This window comes from Epinephelus fuscoguttatus, linkage group LG5 (genome assembly GCF_011397635.1).
Source record: "Epinephelus fuscoguttatus linkage group LG5, E.fuscoguttatus.final_Chr_v1".
In the NCBI taxonomy this organism is placed as follows: Eukaryota; Metazoa; Chordata; class Actinopteri; order Perciformes; family Serranidae; genus Epinephelus; species Epinephelus fuscoguttatus.
The window spans coordinates 10,168,757-10,190,397 of record NC_064756.1 but is presented as its reverse complement, the minus strand read 5'-3'; the positions used below and the strand labels follow the sequence as shown (position 1 = coordinate 10,190,397).

Here is a 21,641-nt window from a genome sequence, read left to right as displayed (position 1 = left end):
GTTTGCAGCTGGCCCAAGATAAGCTGAGGGCCTCTGGTGGAGCACCTATAGTGCATGAAACCTGGAGCACAGTGGAGTTTAGCCTAAGTGGAGCATGCTGGAAATGATTTTATGCTCTGTCACACATGAAAATTGAAACTTGGTGATATCACTTGTGCGAGCCTGGCAAGAGGTTTAAGTTTAATTAGTTTTACAATTTTTGATAAAACTGTAATTTTCACTAGGTTGGAGTCCATTCAGGAGTCCACTGATATGTTACTACACATCTGTGAAACTTACAAAGCCCTGCAGCACCTTGCCATAGACATTCATGAGTCGTTGTGTTTTGTGTCTTTGCTGTTATTGTGCTCTGCTGAATTACACAGATATGCAGGCATACAAACAACTGGCGAGTGTTGTGACCTCAGTAAGTTGGCACAGGAGAGAGAGAAACAGGGAACTGACCCTGCTAATGTTAGATAAGCCTTGTTCCTGGTCGCCAGCTCCGAAAAGCTGAAGTGAAAGTGACACTTAACTTGCAATTTACCTATAGGTAGCTACCCCTGCTTCTCCTCTGATACTCCTCGATTCTCAGGATGACAGGACTGGTTCCTCTGGTTTGTGGCTTAACAAACCATAGAAGTTCAAATCTGTGTTTTTGAGACAGTCATTTGTACACTGCAGTTCAAGGTAAACAAACTTAGCCATGGCGCCGACTGCTTATTTTGCTCGAGTAGGTACAGCTGTGGGTGGAGCAGTTGAATGACCCGCCTACCAGTCCACGATCAGTCACCTTCACCCGTTGGCTCAGAAGCGGAATCCCTGATGAAAATGCTAAGTTAGCAATTAGCTAGCTATGAACTATTAGTTTAAAAGAGAGGCAGTTGAAGGAAGGGTAATGGTAAAGATTACCTTCCGTTACTTATAAGGCAGTGGTTTCCAACTGATTCAGCCACAGAGTCCATATTTCTCCTTAGTCATTAGTTTAAGCTCCACACAGTTTAATACATTCAGTGTCATACTTGCGTTTGGTCGCGTCATCAAACTAGACTGCTGTTTCTGTCAATTAGCTGTCCGTTGGTCACTCATTCTACAGCAGGAAATGGCACTTAAAAAATGCAGCTCTGTGCCGGCAATTCACTGTACCTAATACTAAAGAATGTTTTTTATAAACTACACATGTTTGCATAACCATTGCAAAGTCGGGTTTGTCTTGAACTAGTGATGGGCGTGGTTTGTAGGGGCATGGTCATATGCTACAAATGGAATTTGTCTGCAGCTACACATGTCTCATTTTGCTAATGATATGTTTTGAAGCATATCAAAAAACACTATATTGACATGTTAACAAGGTCAAAGTTTTGATGCACTGTGTAAAGGAAACCTGGCTTTTAGACATTGTCCACGTTTGGCTGTTAAAAACACTGGATGTAGGCTGATCTCTGTATATTACTATTGCAGGGCTGAACTAAGAATTGATCTGATACTTTGCTGGCATGTCATGTGACTGCCTGCACTGCTTCCAAATGTCACACTGCAGTTAATTTTTTAAATGTTTTGTAAGATGCATAATCATGAGTTATTCATAAAATGCTGAGAACAAAAAATGTGTCAGACAAGTCATATCCAATAGAAATACCATCACATGTGATCGTAAGTTCAGAGGATGAGACACATAACAGCACACTGTTTAACGAGGAAGTGGAATCCTACAGTTGGCCAAAAAGCACGTCTGTTGGCCATAAATTTTGCAGTGTACTTGTGAAAATAGAAGTCTTGCGCGCTATGCCAGACTGGATTCAGTTCATGTGAATTAATTAAGACATATTAGCTAGAAATAATTCATCTGATCCATCCTAAAGTTGCGTTTACATGGAATCTGGCAGACGGTAGATGGAAAACGTCAGACAGAAAACGCCTTCTGGATGACACGGGAAAAACACAGTGTGGTGGAATGGCAGGACGGTAAAACGAAACACGCATGACATTATGTTATGTCACTAATACAGTAAAATCTTTTAAATAAGATTATTTAGTTTCATTATTAGTAGTAATTTTTCATGTAATGTTCAGTGACTGTCCATCCATTGTTACTGTTGCTGTTGTTCACTGCTGGCCTCACCTGATTTTACCATCCTGCTCTCATCCACTAAAATGATATCCAGTTTTCTGTCTATCGTCTGCAGCGTTAGCCGAGGCCTTCATACTCTATGATCAGTCTATGATTAGTAGCAGGGTTAACTACAGTTTCCCCACAGCCTCACAGCTCAGACGTGTTCACAGACCTAGATCGTGAGCATACTGTGCAGATTACAGTGAATAACAATGGGATGAAAAGTTGTGAACACTGAGCCAAATGTGTGTTGTGTAACGACATACTTAATAGTGCCCTATTTCTCAGTCAGACTCCCTATTGATAACTGCGCCACTCTGGAAAACAGCCAAAATATAAAGCAGGCCTTCTATAAACATTCTAATGAAGCTTTGCTCCACCACGTACTGGTCATTTGCCACAGATGTTACAGTTTTGCTGTTAGTCTCTTGGCACACACTGGTGTGAATATGATGGAGGGGCCGTAGTTTTATGGTGTTTTTTTGCTGTCAGCTTACATCGGGCCCTACATGTCAGCACACCAGCAGAATATAAAATGTTTAAGAGGCTGTAAAATGAACTAAAACATTGCGTCCATCTCAGCGTGCAGTATGTTAGTTCATACTTTATGTCCTCAGCCCACCTTACACCAAACAACTTTTGAAGCAAGTTTACTGTTGTAGACACATTTTAAATGTTTTAGTTTTACCTCAGATCTTAATCATTTGGTGGAAAGAGGTCCTAAACTCAGTCTTTTTCTCATCTTCACATTCCAAACAACCAAACATGTTGTACAGTATTATTGTATGTTTTAGTCTTGGTTCATGCAAATTTTGAAGTTCAGTGATGTAAGCACTGTCAACAAACAATAGCTGCTTTCTCTCCAGCACCAAACCGGATTGACGGTAAACATGGAGAGGATGCCAGAGAGGCGCAGCAACGTGAACTAGTCTTGTTCTATGGAAAAGGAGGAGAAACTGGTGGAGTTGTGAAGTGAACAAGAGTCAGTGTTTAACTAGAGAAGCAATTTCTGAAGAAATTGCGGGTGTGAATGCTGCGAGCTGAAGCCACGCTGCAATGCTGCCTTGAATACAATAAAGTTTGAATGTTTGAAAGTTTGTTGAAAAGCTGACGCCACACTGAATAACTGCCTATTATGAAATAAAGTTTGAATGATTTGAATATTTGAATATTTTACTGAGATTTATGAAATCCAATATGGCTGCCGACTAGTGATGCCACAATATGCAAATTAGATGAGTTAATTTACTCCCATCAGATTCATCTTCCTTTATTTTGAGGATGAGATGACAAAATCAGCACAAAACAAAAGAAATCTGCTGTGCAAATAAAATGCTGTTTTACTGAGATTCATGAAATCCAATATGGCCACCGTCTAGTGATGCCACAATATGCAAATTAGATGAGTTAATTTACTCCCATCAGATTCATCTTCCTTTATTTTGAGGATGAGATGACAAAATCAGCACAAAACAAAAGAAATCTGCTGTGCAAATAAAATGCTGTTTTACTGAGATTCATGAAATCCAATATGGCCACCACCTAGTGACGCCACAATATGCAAATTAGATGAGTTAATTTACTCCCATCACAAACTTTGGGTCATGATGAATGGTTTTCTCATTTACAGTATGCCTTTATCTCTCAACACTTTCAAGCGAAAGCCTTTTGAAATGTTGAAATGAATATTTTCCTCAAATAACTCTGACAACTAAAGGGTTAAAATGGAGATTGTGCCCCTGTCATGTCTGCATGTAACATGTAGACACACACACACATCATGTTTCTGTGAGTTTGTGTGTGGCCAGCTAATAAACTAGGTGCACCTGGCAGAAGAGCAGAGAGAGACAGACAGAACACAGAGAAGAGAGCTCTGTCAGAGGAGATTTAACTCCTCGAACAAGTTCTTCCCATACCCAAACCGTTGGTCCAATCAAGAAAATAAAGTGATGGTAAGAGACAGCCACTTCTCGTGAACGTACGTGTCGTGTTTTATATTTCTCGAGTCCAAAATGGGGTCACAGGAGTGAGTTACAAATGTGTTGCACCTCAGCTGTTTCCAGAAATTTCTCCTCTCAGATTACATGGGAGTGAATGAGAAAAAAATCGGCGCTCCCTTCGCTTTGGAGCCGCTCAGCAAAAATGTGTATGTGTGACAGATTCCATGTCAACATTTCTGTGAGCAGGACAAATTTTCCTACGTTTTGTGGTATGAATTGTGTATGTACAGTGAAAATTGTGGCCGTATGAGCAAGTTGAAGAGAAAATTCAAGTATGAGTAGAGGGCTGTGTGTGCGTGTCTGTGTGCAGCCATTGCCATGGCGATTCCTGACTTGCCTGTGCTTGAGGGGCACACAGACAGCTCATGAGAGAGCAGAGGAGCAAAGGCTGTTTTTAATGGGTTTTCACTCCTCGAACAAGTTCTTCCCATACCCAAACCGTTGGTCCCATAATGAAAATAAAGTGATGGTGAGAGACAGCCACTTGTCGTGAATGCACGTGTCAAGTTTTATATTTCTCGAGTCCAAAATGGGGTCACCAGAGCAAGTTACAAATGTGTTGCACCTCAGCTGTTTCCAGAAATTTCTCCTCTCAGATTACAGGGGAGTGAATGAGAAAAAAATCGGCGCTCCCTTCGCTTTGGAGCCGCTCAGCAAAAATATGTACGTGTGACAGATTCCATGTCAACATTTCTGTGAGCAGGACAAATTTTCCTACGTTTTGTGGTATGAATTGTGTATGTACAGTGAAAATTGTGGCCGTATGAGCGAGTTGAAGAGAAAATTTCTTGATTAATTTTCAGCTGCTCTTCACTCTAGTGATGACATCACCCACTCTAGCTCACGCAATACACACCCATTATAAAGTCTGAGAAGGGCTGAAAACTTCATGTATTTTAAACTGACTTTGTAGAAAAACTAAAAGAGATATTGAAAATTTGAATTAGTTCCTGAAAGTCGACAACAGCGTCAACATTTGAGAGTTGGAACGGAGTTTCTATGTCAATGTATGAATTCGTGATGTGTGGGTGAAGATGAGTGAGTTTGAAGGATTTTCTCATTGACTTCCATTATAACAAAGTTTTAGAAAACGCTGAATATTTTTGAAAGTTTGAATGGTATTGAAAAGTTGAATCATATGTAAAATGTCAGCAAAATGATGAATATTTTCCATTTTGAATGGAGTTTCTAGCTGAAAGTATGAATGGGTAGTCACAGTTTGAAAAAAGGTGAAATTTTTAGATTTTTGAGGATTCCGTAATACATTCCCAATGGGAAAAGGATTTGGGAAAAATCGGAAATATCTCGGAAAGTATGAATTTTAGGAAAAAAGTGAATACATCCGTGAATGTCCTAATTCAGCTGAACGTTTTCATGTTTGAACGGTTTTGATCGGTTGAAGTTTGTAGAACTAGTAGCGGTCCAACCGTTTTTGCTCCATCCGCTTTAATATAAGTCGGAATTTTAACGTTGAATTCCCGGGAAAATATGAAGGGTATGGAAAAATTTGAAAGTTTCCGATAATGTCCTAAAGAAGCTGAATCTGAAGAAGTTTGAATGGTTTGAATCGGTTGAAGTATGTTGAAGATAATTGATGTTGAAAAACGCGGCGGAAGAATAATAATAATAAGAAAAATAAAGAATTTTGGTCGTAGAAGAACATAGGTTGTGAATGCTTGCAGCATTCACACCCAATTAGGTGTCTATCTGATCCCTGAACCAGCGCTCACTTTAGTTAGCAATCTTAATTTTTGAAATGTTTTTAGAGCTATGTGTTTTTGCAGACAGTAAGGAATTTCTTAAGGGTAGTTGGTGTAATATGTTGCACTAGGAGCAGGATGGGAATAATCTCAAAGGGAATCAAGTTGTAGTCTTGCAAATAATGATCCTGCAAGATCCCCAGCTTTTGTAAAATCATATAGCATGCGACTAAAAACTCACACTGTCTTAAATGGTGAGCCTAGTCCTTTCAAAGTATTTTCAAAGTGTTTTCAAAGTCTGCCAGTGTTTGGTAGGCATTAATGTGAAGGGATATTTCTCCCTCAGACTTTCTTGACAAGACAGGCTCCAGTGTATCTCCACTGTGCCTAGATACAACAGGCACGCTGCTACAGCAGCTCCATCTGGATAACTTCAGCCTGTTTCTCATTTGTTCTTGCTCCTTATGTAACTCAACCACAAGGTCTGTATAGGGAGAGAGGGTGGAGAGGAGATAAGTGAAGTCTCCGCAGTCAGCTCACTGCCAAACCAGAGTCCCATGTGGGTTTAATTGACTCTGTTTTATTAGCTTAATGGGCACATCCCCTATTGACCCTGCTGTACCAGGACACTCAATTAGCTGTCACCAGATTCTAACCATATTATTAGGATTATTAGAACCAGTGGTCCTAAAGTATTATATAATAGATCATGAGCGGGCAACCATGTGCCATGTAGTACCAAGAGAATGCAGGTTTTAAGCAAACACTGAAGGCAATGACTGATAAGCATACCCTGAACCAGACAGGAGGAACTACACAGACTAATCACCTGCTGGGTTAAATACCTACCTGCTGCACACTTGCCAGCGCTTTGTGTACAAACTGCTCTGCTCCAGCAAGTGTCGATGCAGAAGGGCTGCTGGTGTGGGCGGTCGCAGTTCCCTGTTGCTCTCATTGGCTCCCCACTTTTCCCAAAAACACATGTCTCCAGCTCCTCCCTCCTATGACTTCTCCGGGGAGAGTTTGACCCAAGTCATATGTCTCAGTACTGTACACGGTGGAGGATATTGTCTGTTGTAACGGGGATGGATCATGTTTAGGAAACGGTACGGACTCTTATTCATTATGGGTCTTGGTTCCGCTTTATTGGGAAATATTGGACAGCCAGGCGTCACCGTTTGGAGCAGGAGCGCAGTGTGCTAGACTTATTACTTCCCCCTGCTCAATTTATTGCGACAGATTTGGAAACATCTCTTTTTTCTGCGGAAGATTTCGTCATTTTCTACTGTATTACGACCACTGACACCCAAAAGGAAGTGGTTTGCCGTCTTGAAATGACAGCGCACATGACCGTGGGAGAGGAGTAAAAGTTTTCTCCCGGACCAACAACACCTGACACCCTCCTCCCTCTCTGCGCTCTGCGCCCTGCCTGCGCCGGCATGACTCTCGGCGCGGTGTCCGGATCCGACAACTCGTCGGCGGTCAGCTTCTGCTCCTGCTGCGGTGCCAAGATGGTGCCCTACTTCGGCGAGGACGCGGTGGTGACCAAAAATCAGATCAACCAGCTGTAAGTGTGACGAAGTGGTAAATTGTGTGGCGTTGATACACTGAGATAGACTGTTGTTTGAGAGTGTTTTATGAAAACATATGGATTTATTCAGTGGCAGGGACAGACAGTAAAGGTGCCATGGAGTAACAGGGTTTCCATTCAAACTAAAGACAACTACAGCACCTGATTACACATGAGCATAACTTCACCTCTCGACCTTTAAAGTGTGAATTAAACTGTGAAATTACTGCCTATATTGTGGATTATCAGACTGTTTATACTACATTTAAACTTGGACTAAATATTTCCCATACTTATTTGGATATAGTAGTAATAATGTGGCAACTTCTCACATTGTTGAAACCCTGTGAGTAAGCAGAGCATGTGTGAAAGTTTTGCAACACCAGTGTTGAATGCATTTCCTGGTGACGTAGCAGTCTTACTCATCTTTGGGGCTCTGTTTGACCTTACTAAGACATATTGCCTCTGCATGTGCTGTGAATCATCCATCCTATTTCACAAATCCAGACACACTGAATAAGGTAAAGCCACATAGCTACCGATTTACCCAGACAAGCATACATCACCTGATCTCCATATCAAGGGTTTTTCTGTGGGCCATTTTTGTCCCTCCCTTTTTTGTTTGTCCAAGGTTGGGATATTGTTTGTTTGAACTTTGTTTGAGTGCTTGGTGAGATGATGAAAGTTGTGATTAAGTTACAGTAAAGCCCCCTTTTTTTAGGCTTTATATAGATTGTTTCTACTATTTTTTTCTGGGGGAAGTTTTTCCTTAACCACTGTGAGGGTCAGAGGACAGAGGGATGTGATATTGGGCTTTATAAATAAAATTGAATTGAATTGAAATATACATTTGGAAAAATAACTTAAATGATAGGAGATGGAATCACCAGAGGCCCCACAATATGATATTAGCACAATACTTAAGTCACGAGACAATGTTATTGCGATTTACTACCTTTTTTCAACTCCAAATTATGTCCCTAACGGAAAATTTTGCCAGTATCTGTTATTCAATACAATAAAGGTTTCCGTCTGTTTATCTCACATCATTTTTATTGCAGCAATGCTGTTATTCTAGTAGGCTACCAAAAAGTTAATTTGTACTATTAATTATTTATATAATTTTAAAAAATGCAACACTTGCGACCATGTGTACGATATCCCCACGCAAAATATAACGTTATTGTGCCGTATCAATTTCTTTCTCCTATTAAATAAGTCTGAAGAAGAAGAAAAAGAAAAAGGCAGCACTATTGTTAAAATTTTTTATATTTTGTGTATAAAATGTGATGTTAAACTATGAACCAACAATTAAACCTAATATCTCTGACTCACCGTAAAATGTTTCTTTGACACAGACCCCCAAAAATTGGCCTACATCCACTTGGCTTCAGAAACTAAGTTTAGAAAACCAGGAAAACAAGCAACTGAGTGTCACTTCTTAGCAATTATGATAATAGATTTCCTTGTAACCCAGAAATACTCTACATTGGAAATGCTTGCATGATTGGCCGCTGATCAGACCCAAAAGACAAAGCTGCTGCAATTAATCTTAGCCAGTCGACTGAGTTAAATATTACATACCCTCACTGTGATGTAAGGGAGTTACCATTAATGTATCTTACACCGAGCTTATCTGTGATCTCCAGTGTCTGAAGACATCAAGGCAAAGTGAGGTAAAGTCTTCTTTTTTGCTTGTGAGATTTACAAGGATTTAGTTGACTTGTACATGCAGTGAAGACAAGTTCGCCCTTCAGGACAGATCAAAGGCTGGTTTGTTCCAGTGTCTTCAAACTCTCATGTGAAGTTGCCGCAGATAAGCTTGACAAAATTTGGGGAAAATCAATGTAGAAATAACTTAAAGTGGATTAAAAGATGATGAAATCAACATTAACCAGTTTTCCATGAAATCAGTTAATTTAGTTCCAGTGTCTGAGTTTTGCTGTTGTTGTCTAACGTTTTCGTGCAGACAGTAACTGGTTGTGTCCTGAATGAGAATTGAACTTCTGTGGTGGTTTTCAGAGAAGTCAAGGACAGCCTGTGTCTTCATGGCATTGTTTTTCAGCTGATGTACACATGTTTGTGCAGTAAAGTTATTGAGTAAATTGAACATTAGTCTTTATGAGGACTACACCCACTCTTTTAAGGAAATAGATTTTTTTTTTTTTTTATCATGAGTTTGCATAATAAAGGTTTATGGGAAGATGTTACACACAGTGCATACTGGCAGGCGTGTGTGTCTAGTAAATAGCAGCAGATGTGGGAACCTTTTGACTTCCTGGTTTTGATAGCCACACTGCAAGATGCATGTTGATTGTTTTTATCACCGCTCCCTTGTATTGCCCAGGAAGGACAAGGGCCCTCGTCACAAAGCAGGGGATTTTAGCATCCTTTTAATTAATGGCACCTTGTGTGTGTACTTGTGTGCCGGCATGTCTAATGTTTGTGTACATATGTCTGTTTGTTTTAAGTGTGAACGCCTGTATGCGGCAGAATGTCAGCAAGACTCTAATGTTTAACCAGGGTTTGAATGAGTAATTACAAGGCTGGAGGCTGTCCATGGAGTTAAGTGTTACCTGTGGCTAAATGGCATCTGAAACACTATTGTTAGCCCTCCAGTTTTAGAAATACCGGTAAACCCTTCTCTTCCGCTGCACTCGTGTGTTTGCGTTGCCTACGTGTTTTCCAAAGACAACCGATAAGACCGAAACGTGACAAACTGAAGTGTGTGTTGAAGTGTTTGTGTGAGGGGCTTCAGCAGCTGAGCGGGGATATGAGCAGCTGGATATAGGTCACTACTTATGCTTGTATGTGTGTGTGTGGCTGTGTGCGTGTGATGCATCTAAAATCAAATAACCTACATAACTTGGGTTAAGTTGGTATAATTAGCTTCAGTAAATGGCATGAGATCAGACCAGGTGTGTGTGTAGCTACCTACTGCATCACAGTAGTCCCATTCACCAGGCATCTCATAGTGTTTATTAATGCATGTGGCTCCTGGAAGTTTCACATTATAATGTGTAGTTACTGTTAATTTTTTACCACAAACTATCAAAGGGAGGATGGACCTTCTTACTCAGACATTGTCATTACCAACTGAGCTACATTTGGCCTCATTCGACCAGCATTACATTATATTTACTTTGCTTATTCAGTACATTTCTCTGTCTGCAGTTTGGCCGAACTGTAAGTTAAAATGTAATCTGAATCCCTCTCAGAATAGCCCTGCATGCCTGGGGCAGGTATGTTTAGTTCTCCAAGGTGGCTGGTGCTCAGGTCATGGCACTGTATTACCAAAGAAACTGTAGTGAAACTTGTGGTTTCACTCATGCACATCCAAAAGACAATGGGTCTGAGCAACATGTTGGCAGGTGTCTGTGCCAGTTGATGAAATCTTTAGTATCTTGTGGTAGTCCTTTCTCTTTATCAGCCCTGAACCTTTTCTGCTCTGGCTGCTCCAGTCTGCTGCCTTCTTGTGTCCCCTTCTTTGCCCGGTAATGTATTGTGCAGTTGTAATTTACTTATTTCTGGGAAAAGATTGCCGTCATTGGACTGTGTAACAGTGAAGCGTGAGGTGGCATGCAGCAGAGGTCCCAGGCCAGACTTGAATCGAGGATGTTGCAGTTGGGAGTTGTGGTCCTCTACATCATGGTGCCCCATGAACTTGACTTCTCTTTCTTTTAATCCGTCTGTCACACTCCTCTGCTTGTGACACATTTTCCATGGTCATGGCTCCAAAGCAGCAGGGCCTCACATGCACCTGTGGACACGTAGACACACACATACACACCAGCTAACTCCCTGTCTTTCCCATGGGCTGTATCTGTCGCGGGTGCGAACTCATAAGGCCTTAGCGGGGCCTGCCCTCCACACAGCCAGGTCCTATATTTATCCCCCTCTCCCTCTGAGAGTGACTAATATGGGCACAGGCAGGAGGGTGGGGGGTCACCCAGTTATCTGCCTACTATGTGGAGTGGTCCTTACATAGTGATGATTGTGTCTGTGACTGTTGCCCTAACAAGTACCTACCGCTTCACTTCTGCCCAAAGCCCGGGATGGCTGAATGCCAAAAGATGACCCTCCCCGCTCTCGGCTACACATTTTGACTGGGTCCTCTTTCTTAATCTCCCATCCTTTACTGCCCAGTCCTCATTCACATACTTTATGAAGACAAATTTAGTTGAACTCGTTGCCCTTCTTTTATTTCCCCACTTGTGTTACCTGTGTGTGTTTGCCTTGAATCAGCTAGTCTAATTTTAGCAACACCTTTACAGATGTCTAGACAATGTTATCCTACCTTTTGTCGATATAATATTACATTGAGCTCAACATACACATAATGTAGTTCATCTGGGCAGATGCCAACACCAGGGTAGACATCAGTCTCTGATGGTGCATTACAAATGTATGTGTTTGAATCAATTTCATCACTAATCTGCTAATTATTTTCTTAGTGAATTGATTAATCAACAGTGTGTATACCCCAAGGATATTCAGTTTACTGTCATATATGGCAAAGAGACCATCAAATGCTCTCAGTGAATGTGTGGCATTTTTGCCTTAAAAATACATAAAAAATAAACAACAGAACAGCAATTACTGATGCATGTTCTGTCGATCATAAATGGATTAATCGACCAATCACTGCAGCTCTCATGTAAAATCAGGAGGTAGTTGTGTGTATTTTGGCTTCAGTGTGAAACCTCTGCGGAGGGCTGTCGCTGCCCTGTCAAAGAGAGCTTTCTGTGTACAGTAAGTCGGCCGTGCTCTTCTGAATGCGGTCTATCAATAGCTGAGACTTTTAAAGGACTACGGTATTTTTAGAAACTGTAGTTGAAAGTCGTTCACAGCCCCCCACCTCTCCGACTGCCAGGCTTAGATTCCACTTTCTCAATGTGTCCATGTGCAGTAGTAACAGTATTTGTTTGCACGTGCATCGCCTTCCGTGCATGATATTCAGAGAGAGCACAAGTGTTATATTACAGATGACATTGTACAGTAGCACTGCTATACATGGTCATTGCCAAGTACAGTCCACGAGTCTGTGTGTGTGAGAGCAGTCGGACATGATACAGCAGGAATCGAGGAGAGGGACGGAAATGAAAAGTAGGACAAAATTGTGAGAAATGCAGAAAAGAGGAAGCGTCAGAGGGGAGAGTGACAGGAAACAGCTGGGTCAAGGGTGGGTGGGTTATGGGAAATCAGCTCAGCACAAAGCTGCGGTTTTGTTTTTGTGTCCATCTCTGTTGTCTGTGCCTCTTGATTCTGTACATTCATGGTCTCAGCAAAACTCAGGAAGGACAGTTGGACGGCTGGAAGGATGAAGAGATGAAGTTACAGTGAAAAAGACAGGAAGCCTAAATGGCAGACAGTGTGAAACTGAAGTACTAGAGAACCTGATGAACTGTGAAAGTCGGGTTCATTGAGTGTAGACTTGCAGCTTGCTGCGAAGGGCAAAACACAGTGGTTAGCCATCAAATATGCATATCAATGAATTGAATACGCAATTTGAAACAATGCACATGGCTTTGATGTCATCACCTCCCTGTGATTGAGCCCAGTGATCTTCACTGTTTGCGTGGGTAGTCATCAGCTCCTTGTCGTAGTTAATGGCCCTGCAGGCTATGAAACCACTCCTATTCAAGTTTAGCAGAACAGGTTGGCCCACTCCTGTGATCAGTGTTTCCTTTAGAAACACCAAGATAATAAATCCACAGTATTTGTCCCATTTAATTGTGGACAAACTGCAGTGAGCTTAAACTTTCACTGACATTTACTACATTTGACCTCTTGAAAAAACCATTAACCTCCCTTGGCTAATGTTGTGTGTAAAATACTGAATGTGGAACAGCTAGGCATTCTCAAGCCAGCAGATAATTTAGAATACTATTGAAATGCCATTAAAGAATCCAAAAGGGGTTTCTCCAGAAATCTGTTTAAGACCCATGTTTGGCTTACTGACAAGATTGCGGCTGCACATGTTCCTGTTCCTAGATGGGCTGAGTCCTTGCCAGCTTGACTTGTGGTCTCAATTTTGGCAAAACCTGCAGAGCCAACACAGCCAATGTGTTTTTGTTATAATGATGAGTTTCCTCCTGGTCTGCAAGTGCTTTTTCAAATCCTGATTAAACATTTAACGTGCATAGTTTTCTCCAGCAGTAATGCTTTTTTGTGCTCTCAGCACCCACTGAACAAATGCAGGAGCACTGTTTCCTAAGTGCCTGCTGTGTAAGTGGCAGACTCCTTGCTCAGCATCATTAAGGTTATGGTTTACTGGTCCCATGGCTGTCATTTGACATGGTCATAAGCTGCTGCAGAAGTAGGTCATCAACCTGTTTTATTGGTATCTTGTGTGACTTAGGTTAGTGTGCCATTGTGAGACTCTAAACAAACATCTAGTCATTCACAAGTTGACACATGCAAGCACACCAGAGGTGCTCACACTCAATGTTTGGTATCCAGTTGAAACACTGACCTCAGTTTATTATGCGTCCTCCTCCTCAATGCAGTGACCTCAGTCACAGTTAATAAGATTAAGTGTTCCAGAGAGGAACAGAACCCCGTTTGATACGACCTGCTTTGGTGTGGAGCGCTGTGCGCTGGCCGACTCCTATCTCCGCTCAAACACTGTGGAGGAGGAGACTCGCTCTGTCTTCCCTCTCGGACCCCAGGTCTCCTCCCAATCCCCCATTCCCTCCCTTCTGGCAGCTGCTGGTATGAGTAAGTCTGTGTGTGTAATCCAGCTGTGTGGAGGAGCAGAGAACATTGTGTTCTGAGTTCAAATTGGGGCTTGGATCTTGTTTTTCTTGCATTGGTTTGACAGCTCAGATTTGGGGAGCCTGTAGACCAGAGGCCAGCTGAGTGGATCAGTGTGACGCTGACATAAACCCATGACAACATTTGTCTGTTCCCGGTCCCCATCTTGTGCCTATTATGAGAAGTCAGGGTCGCCATGTGCAAGAAAGTGATAACAAATTACATAAGTTACACGAAAGACCAATGATTAGATAACTTGGAAGGAGTCCCGGTGTTTGAGGCTTCTATTAATGTCTTGTTCTTTTCTCTTCCCTCTTCCCTTCCAGTATCAGTGAGAGTTTCCTCACAGTAAAAGGTGCAGCCCTGTTCCTTCCCAGGGGTAACAGCCCTACGCCTAACTCTGCACCTCGCATCAGCCAGCGCAGGAACAAGCACACAGGTAAAGACTTGTACACACGATTGACAGCTGCAGCTTCTCCCAGTGCTGACTCACAGCCTCAGAAATGAACTCCTCAGAGGAACCTAAGATTGATAGCACAGTGTTTTCAAATGGACATTCCTCTACAGCATCATCTGTAACAGCTGGTGTTAACTTCACGGAAGCTGTTTCACAACAAGACAGATGAGTTCAGTGCCGTTAGTTCACTGCTGCATGCAATGTGGGGGCCAGCTTGTTTTAGGAATGTCAAAGAACCCACACTTTTGGACAATGAAGATGGAGTTTGTACATTTAAGAAACAGGAAAAGTAGAGTATGTTGCTGTCCGTGAATAAAGACAACCTTTGTGGTGTTAAATGGGCTGATTACTATAAAAAGCATCAGAAACTTTGAGAAATACTAGGCCTTTTTCCCCCAGATGTATTCAGAGATCAGTTTGAATGTAGGCCTGAATGAAAGAGACTTCATTGTGAATGCACTGGAAACTTGCCACGGGGTAAATGATACTTTATCTGAGGTGTTACATCAACCTTTAAATGCTAAGAATGTTTTTAAAGACACTAAATGAGGATGTTGACTCTTTTCTACCCAGGTGACCTCCAGAAACATCTTCAGACCATGTTCACTGTGCTGCGGCCGGAGGACACCATCCGACTGGTCAGTAACACACACACACACAAAAACACAGGAGTAAGGTGGCATTGTGATCAGGGAAATTATACTGCAGACGGAGGGGGCTGGTTTCACTTCTTTTGTTAGCAGACATAAAGAACTGAAACTAGTTTGGAGAAAAAAAGTTGTTGGACATAGAAAGTCTTAACTGTTCTCTCTGCACAGACAAAGATACTATTACATGAAACACACAGTACTCAAAGTATTTGGAGCAAGTCACATTCTTGCCACGTCTCTGACGTCCCCTGCAGCATCTTTGATAAAGGAGTTTTCCAGTAAATGATGCATTCTGCCTCTCTTCTCGTTGCTCATTTCTCCTTTTCCCATCCTTCCTTAACGTCTCCTTTCTGTCTTTTCTCACAGGCTGTGCGTCTGGAGAGTGCCTACCCTCAGGTAACCCGCTACATGGTGGTGGTCTCCACCAATGGAAGACAGGACACAGAGGAGAGCATTGTGCTTGGCATGGACTTTGTCTCCTCTGATAGGTCAGTGCCACAGCAGCAGTACACTACTTTAGTTTGCAGTGTGATATTAACACTCATTATCCCACTATTGTGACAACAGCTAAGAACAGATAGTATTGTCATGGACTTGTAAATCTTAAAGTAAATGTATATATCAACATGGCATGATGAGACATTTTTTTAAGTGAAGGAAAAACTAAGCAAGACTTCATCTACTGTGTTGCTTTACAGTGTTGTCTTGGGGTCATCACTGTATTGTGTGAAACCAGTGTGTCTTGCTTTGTCGTGCTAAATGTGTTGATTTATTCTACCAGCTGCTGTTCGGTGGGTCTGGTTCTACCTCTGTGGAGCGACACTTTGATCCACTTGGATGGAGACGGGTAAGACACCACACCTACCTCCTGCTTCCTCTTACTGCTCCCTGGGGCAACTGACTCACTGCTCTGACAACTTTCTCTACATATTGCTCTTATTTAGCCATTCATTTGTAAGTTGTGTTGTTGGTTAGAAATTATTACTGGGAATCCCGTTTCTGATCTCTCTCTTCCTGTCATCACAGTGGTTTTAGTGTGTCAACGGTGAACAGGGTTCATGTTTTCAAGCCAGTTTCTGTCCAGGCCATGTGGTAAGCAACCTTTATTTTTTCCACCAACAAATGACAGCTATATGAAGTTGCATCAAGGTTAAAGTTGCAGGCTTAAAGAGACTACATTGTACCCACCTTTGACTTTGACCTCCAGCCTTTTGTCTTCATCATCATCATCATTTGTCTTCTTTCTCCTCTTCCTTTTTTCCTCATTATCTCTCTGCCTTCCAGTCTCTTCATTATCTTTCCCTGTCTCACCTGCCAGTGCTGCCTCTTCATTTCCGTACTCGTCTTCATTTTCTCATTTTCTCGTCCCTTTGTTACCTTGCTCTTTGCCTGACCTCCCTCCACCTCAAATATCTCCCGATGCCTTCATTTATCTGCAGCTATATCTCTGTTAACATGCCTCTTAATCGCTGTAATCTTTCCGCTCTTCTCTTCTCACGTCTGTTGATCCCTTATTTCTCTCACAAATTATTCAGCTCATCTCCCTTGTTATAATCCTCGTGTGTTATTCATTCGTCACTTGTCTTTCTATTAATTTTCTCTCCATCTCACATAATTCCTCCCTTCCTCTTACCATGTCTCATCTTTATTCCTTCGCCCATTGTTATAGCCTGTCCTGATTTCAGTAATTGTAATCTCAGTCAGTCAGTTGAACTCTGTGGTAGTTTTTGTCTTTTTGCCCTCGAGACAACCTCTCAAGTGTGAATCCTCTTCCTTGCCAATGTCTGCCTCAGGTCAGCCCTCCAGTCGCTCCACAAAGCATGCGAGGTGGCCCGCTGCCATAACTACTACCCGGGCAGCCTGTTCCTGACCTGGGTGAGCTACTACCAGAGCAGGGTCTCATCCAACCAGTTCTGCGTCAATGAGTGGAACGCCATGCAGGATGTGGAGTCGCACCGTGCCAACTCACCCGTTCTCTTCACAGACCTGTGAGTAGAAACCACATGAATACACTCACAGACATTACAGAAACTCACAGCTCACACCGATGATGGAATATATGGAGTATTGTTTGAGTTGCGGTGCATTCCAGACAGAAGTCATTTTCACAAGTTTACAGTTTGTATGCGATAGACTAGCACAGTCTCCACTGATGTGTAGTGCAAAATTCCTGTGGAGTGAATATACTGCTCTGAAATTCTTCAAATCAAAGGATGTGTTGAATCGATACCCACAAGAAATGGCATTTTATTCTACAGGTTATATAATACATTAACTAAATAATATATAATGCATAAACATTTTCTAATGTTGTAGAATAGTAAGCTTTTTTTTTGGCAAATAAAAACCGATATCAACAGTAACAAAAGGCTTTAGATATGGCTGTTATCTTTTGTTACAAATACAGTGTACTCGTATCTCCACAACAGCATTGCCCAACCTCTTCTCACGTGCAGATGTTGTGACAAAATATTGCAGGCTGTCAATCTTTAGAGCTGTGGACTCTGGAACTGGAGTCACGTGCTGTCTGTAACCTCTCAGGATAACAAGAAGCAACGCAGAGAGGCACAAACAAAAACAAAAGCCCACATGCAGGCACAGTAGGAAATGCTGAACTATGTACAAAAAAGACACCTGCTGATAAACACATATGCTGAATCTTTGTGACAGAGTTGTCAAGAGATCCACAAGGGAGCAAAGAAAGTGCAGGGAACGATACAGGCTGCTGGATTTATGTCTTTACTAATACCAGAGAAATTCCCCTCTCTGCTGCTGAGTCGCATGCCTCGCTACCTATTTGGAGAGCCACTCCACACACACACACACACACACACACACACACACACACACACACACACACACACACACTTCAGAGATCCTCCAGTGTCCAAAATAGCTGAGGCCTCAACCAGCTTGATTTACGTCTGGAAAAATGGAAACCAGACAGACAAATAGGTAGACCAACAGAGGGATGGACAGAAGCAGGTGGTAGGCAGAGAGAAGGAGGTGTTAAAGGGGGGGGATTATGGAAGATATGTTGCTGCTGCTGCATGCACCTGATGCCCCTGGATGGAAAGGAGAGAAAATTGGGCACTGAAAGAGAAATCAAGGTCCACTTGAAACTTGACAAACAAGAAACACCCACATTTATTGTCTGCCGGGAAACAGAAATGCTTCACACAGGAGGTGTGTTTGCACAGGAGTGCACTTATCATTAAGATTGCCACCCACACTTTATGAGCTCCAGTACACATATCAAAACAAATAAAGTCCTTGGTTGTTTTCCCGAGCAGGGTGACAGGGCCTGCCAGTGTTTATTGACATGGCAGCTTGTGTCACTGTAGAGCTGCTGAATGAAAAGTTCAGACAGCAGGAAGTGGTTTGATCTTGGCATGTTTCATGTTGGTATGATTAATGGGGATTACTGTGAATTCCCGTAGACTACTCCTCTATCAGCTATTCAAGGACGTGACATAGAATTTCCACTGGTCTGCTATTTATTAGCACCGTTCCATGTGTCGTCACACATGTGTAAGTTTTTTTTCCTTATTTTTCTGTCTTGTTTCCTTGATCAGCCATTTCTCCCTTAGGCTGTCTGTGGGCAAGTTGAGGCTTGTTTTAAGGTCAGAGTTTTAGTGGATGTTGCTAACTAACCTCTACGTGTTGGCAGGAGTGAAGAGATTCTGTTTCTTATAACCCTGTGGACTCAGTCTCTGGGGGTCAGTAAGATATTCAGGAGTTCACTGAGGAAAACAACTGGCTGTTTCCAGTTCTTCAATTCAGATAGATGCTATTAAGTCTGCAGTTTACAGACTTGTGGCCTTAAGACTGCCCCTTTTTGTCACTGCTGACCAAGTGGCAACCTTTGGGGAGGAAAAAGGAAGCCAACGTCCAAGTGCCAAAAAGTGTAGTTCCTTGAATGGCCACTTGAGGCTGGCACCAAAAGCGAATCAGTCCCCAAACGCCCCCATGTAAAAATGCCCAGCTGTCAGCAGAAATAAACCTGTTTACAGCCCGGTACAAAAACAGTTTTGGTCAATTTTTCAAATTGCAAAGTCAAGACTGCTATCTGCAGATAGTGTCCTCAGGCGCTCAGTCAGATCCACCCCTTGCTCCTCTACAGCACCACCTTTTCCTCCAAATGTGGTCACCTCTGGCTCCAAAATTTCAAGATGCCAACAGCCAAAATGCCACTTTCTGTCTGTGCTTTGAGCTGCTGTGACATGTGAATTTCCCCAGTGTGGGATCAATAAAGTTTATCTTATCTTATCTTATCTTATCTTAAACTCGAGGCTTTAAAAACAGGAGTCCACAAACTAGTGGTTGACATCACAGGGCTATGTCCAGTACTTTTATACAGTATATGTTGTTCACCCACTCTGTTGTGTACTATTACTTTGGGGATCCAGTGAGAAACATAACAAGAGAAAATTAGACAATACCAGAAGAAGAATCTAGGAGACAATCCGAGCTCCTCTCTCCAGAGAGGTAATTAGACCACTTGTTGGTATGATCCTTGTGACGTCCAAAGGCTAAATGCGTCCCCAGCAGAGAGGTTAGGAACAGAGCAAGGCACAACAACAGGCATACTCCACAAGGGGACTTTGTTGTGGATCGCCGATGGGCCACGCTCTGAGATTTTCTGTTCCCTCTCCAGTTTCTGAGAATCAGACAAAGTGGCAATTCTCTCGTGGAACAAGTAATCTCATTGAGAGTCAAGTGAAAAATGAATCAATGAACAGAAGAAAAGTGTTGTTACTGTGACTGTGAAGGTGCTTCTTTGTGTCCAACAGGGCTTTTTTTAGACTAAGAAAAAACAGGTTAAAGTTGTTTTTTCATAAAGGTGTGTTTGTTGTTTTTGTGTGCAGGCCCACAGAGAGGGAGCGCACAGAAAGGCTCATCAAGATGCGCCTCAGAGAGATCATGATGCAGAAAGACCTGGAGAATGTCACCTGTAAGGAGGTAAGGGGCACATAGATGAATGTGGTGACAGTTTCAGTTAGGTTTGGCATATATCTTGTTTTTGCAAATGCAGCTTCACTTGTTAAGATACCTAAGTGCAATTTTTCCATTGTCATACCAGATCCGAACAGAGCTGGAGATGCAGATGGTGTGTAACCTGAGGGAGTTTAAGGAGTTCATAGATAACGAGATGATCATCATCTTGGGACAGATGGACAGCCCCACTGAAATCTTTGAACACGTCTATCTGGTAGGAACCTATGAACTGTGCGGTCTTAGCCAATGAGTTTATTTTAGACAAGGCAATGCTCTGGTTTGTCAAATCTTGCTGTTTGACCACAGTGATCAGAAATCCAATATTGGCAGATATACCTGTTTCACGTGAGTCATCACATGGCTCATGTAAGGAATGTGCTCGATTAGTTGACTAGTCAATTAAACGTTACTACCCTAGCTAGTTGGCACCAGAAATAGAAATTGCTCTCATAGTATTTAGAATCTTTTTTCGGACAATGTTTGACTTTAAAGATTCAATTGTTCTCTAAGTGTTTTCTTACTGATAGACTAGTCGTCTATTCTAAATTAAAACTTCCATTTAAACATCACAGATGTTTAATTTAGTCAATTAGTAACATACAGTTGAGGGTGAGTCAAAGTGTGGATGTTTAGAATGAAAAATGTACCAAACTATATTCAAAGTATCCCTCGTTTGTTTCGCTATAGCTGTTATGTGTTGGATATTCGTGTACACCTTGATACTGACTGGACTTGTGATGTCTCCAGGGCTCTGAGTGGAACGCCTCTAACCTGGAGGAGCTGCAGAACAGTGGGTAAGAGATCAGTCAGTAACCCAGGCACACTCACTAATATCACTGTCTGAATTTTAATAAATGGAGAGACTACACTTCATGTATTAAATATGTTTTCTAATTGGAGCTCATTAAAATGAGAGAATCCATTACAGCGGCATCAGAGTATTAGTGCAAAGGTCCATGCATTTGATTTTAATCTGCCTGAAGTCTATTAATTGATGTTTGACAAAATAATCATAATCCACTTGCTAGCATTTTGGGTTGATTACAGTCATACCTCACAGTCTTGATCTGCATCATTTTGGGGTGTTTTTTCTTCAAATGTCTGTTTCACCAGTTAATCACAGTTGTAATATACATTTTAAAAGCACCATCATTTCATTGACGTGAAAAGGTCAGCAATTAAACCTGCTACTTCCTGTATCTTATGTAGAGTGCACTACATCCTGAACGTGACCAGAGAGATAGACAACTTCTTCCCAGGGATGTTTGAGTACCACAACATCAGAGTGTACGACGAAGAGGCCACCAACCTGCTGGAGTACTGGAACGAGACCTACAAGTTCATCACCAAAGCCAAGTAGGTTTAAACACACATAAGCTTGTTAAGTTCTCCTCGGGCTCTCGATCTCGTAATCCAAC

At 42.0% G+C, this 21,641-nt stretch overlaps 1 protein-coding gene across 2 annotated transcripts in view; it reads left to right on the top strand.

Annotated features, from left to right (window-relative positions):
* The window catches only part of ssh2a (slingshot protein phosphatase 2a), a 35,865-nt gene that overhangs the window by 9,985 nt on the left and 4,239 nt on the right, over positions 1-21,641 (top strand). Inside the window, exons 1-11 of one of the 2 annotated variants that reach the window (XM_049576396.1) lie at positions 6,811-7,359; positions 14,445-14,557; positions 15,149-15,213; positions 15,592-15,713; positions 16,007-16,072; positions 16,252-16,317; positions 17,019-17,213; positions 20,094-20,187; positions 20,309-20,437; positions 20,971-21,017; positions 21,433-21,579. In XM_049576396.1, the coding sequence (XP_049432353.1) occupies positions 7,232-7,359; positions 14,445-14,557; positions 15,149-15,213; positions 15,592-15,713; positions 16,007-16,072; positions 16,252-16,317; positions 17,019-17,213; positions 20,094-20,187; positions 20,309-20,437; positions 20,971-21,017; positions 21,433-21,579 (1,172 nt within the window). In that variant the 5' untranslated portion in view covers positions 6,811-7,231. Of the gene's footprint in view, positions 1-6,810; positions 7,360-14,444; positions 14,558-15,148; positions 15,214-15,591; positions 15,714-16,006; positions 16,073-16,251; positions 16,318-17,018; positions 17,214-20,093; positions 20,188-20,308; positions 20,438-20,970; positions 21,018-21,432; positions 21,580-21,641 lie in introns of those variants that run through there. The other variant, XM_049576397.1, reaches the window with a different exon arrangement.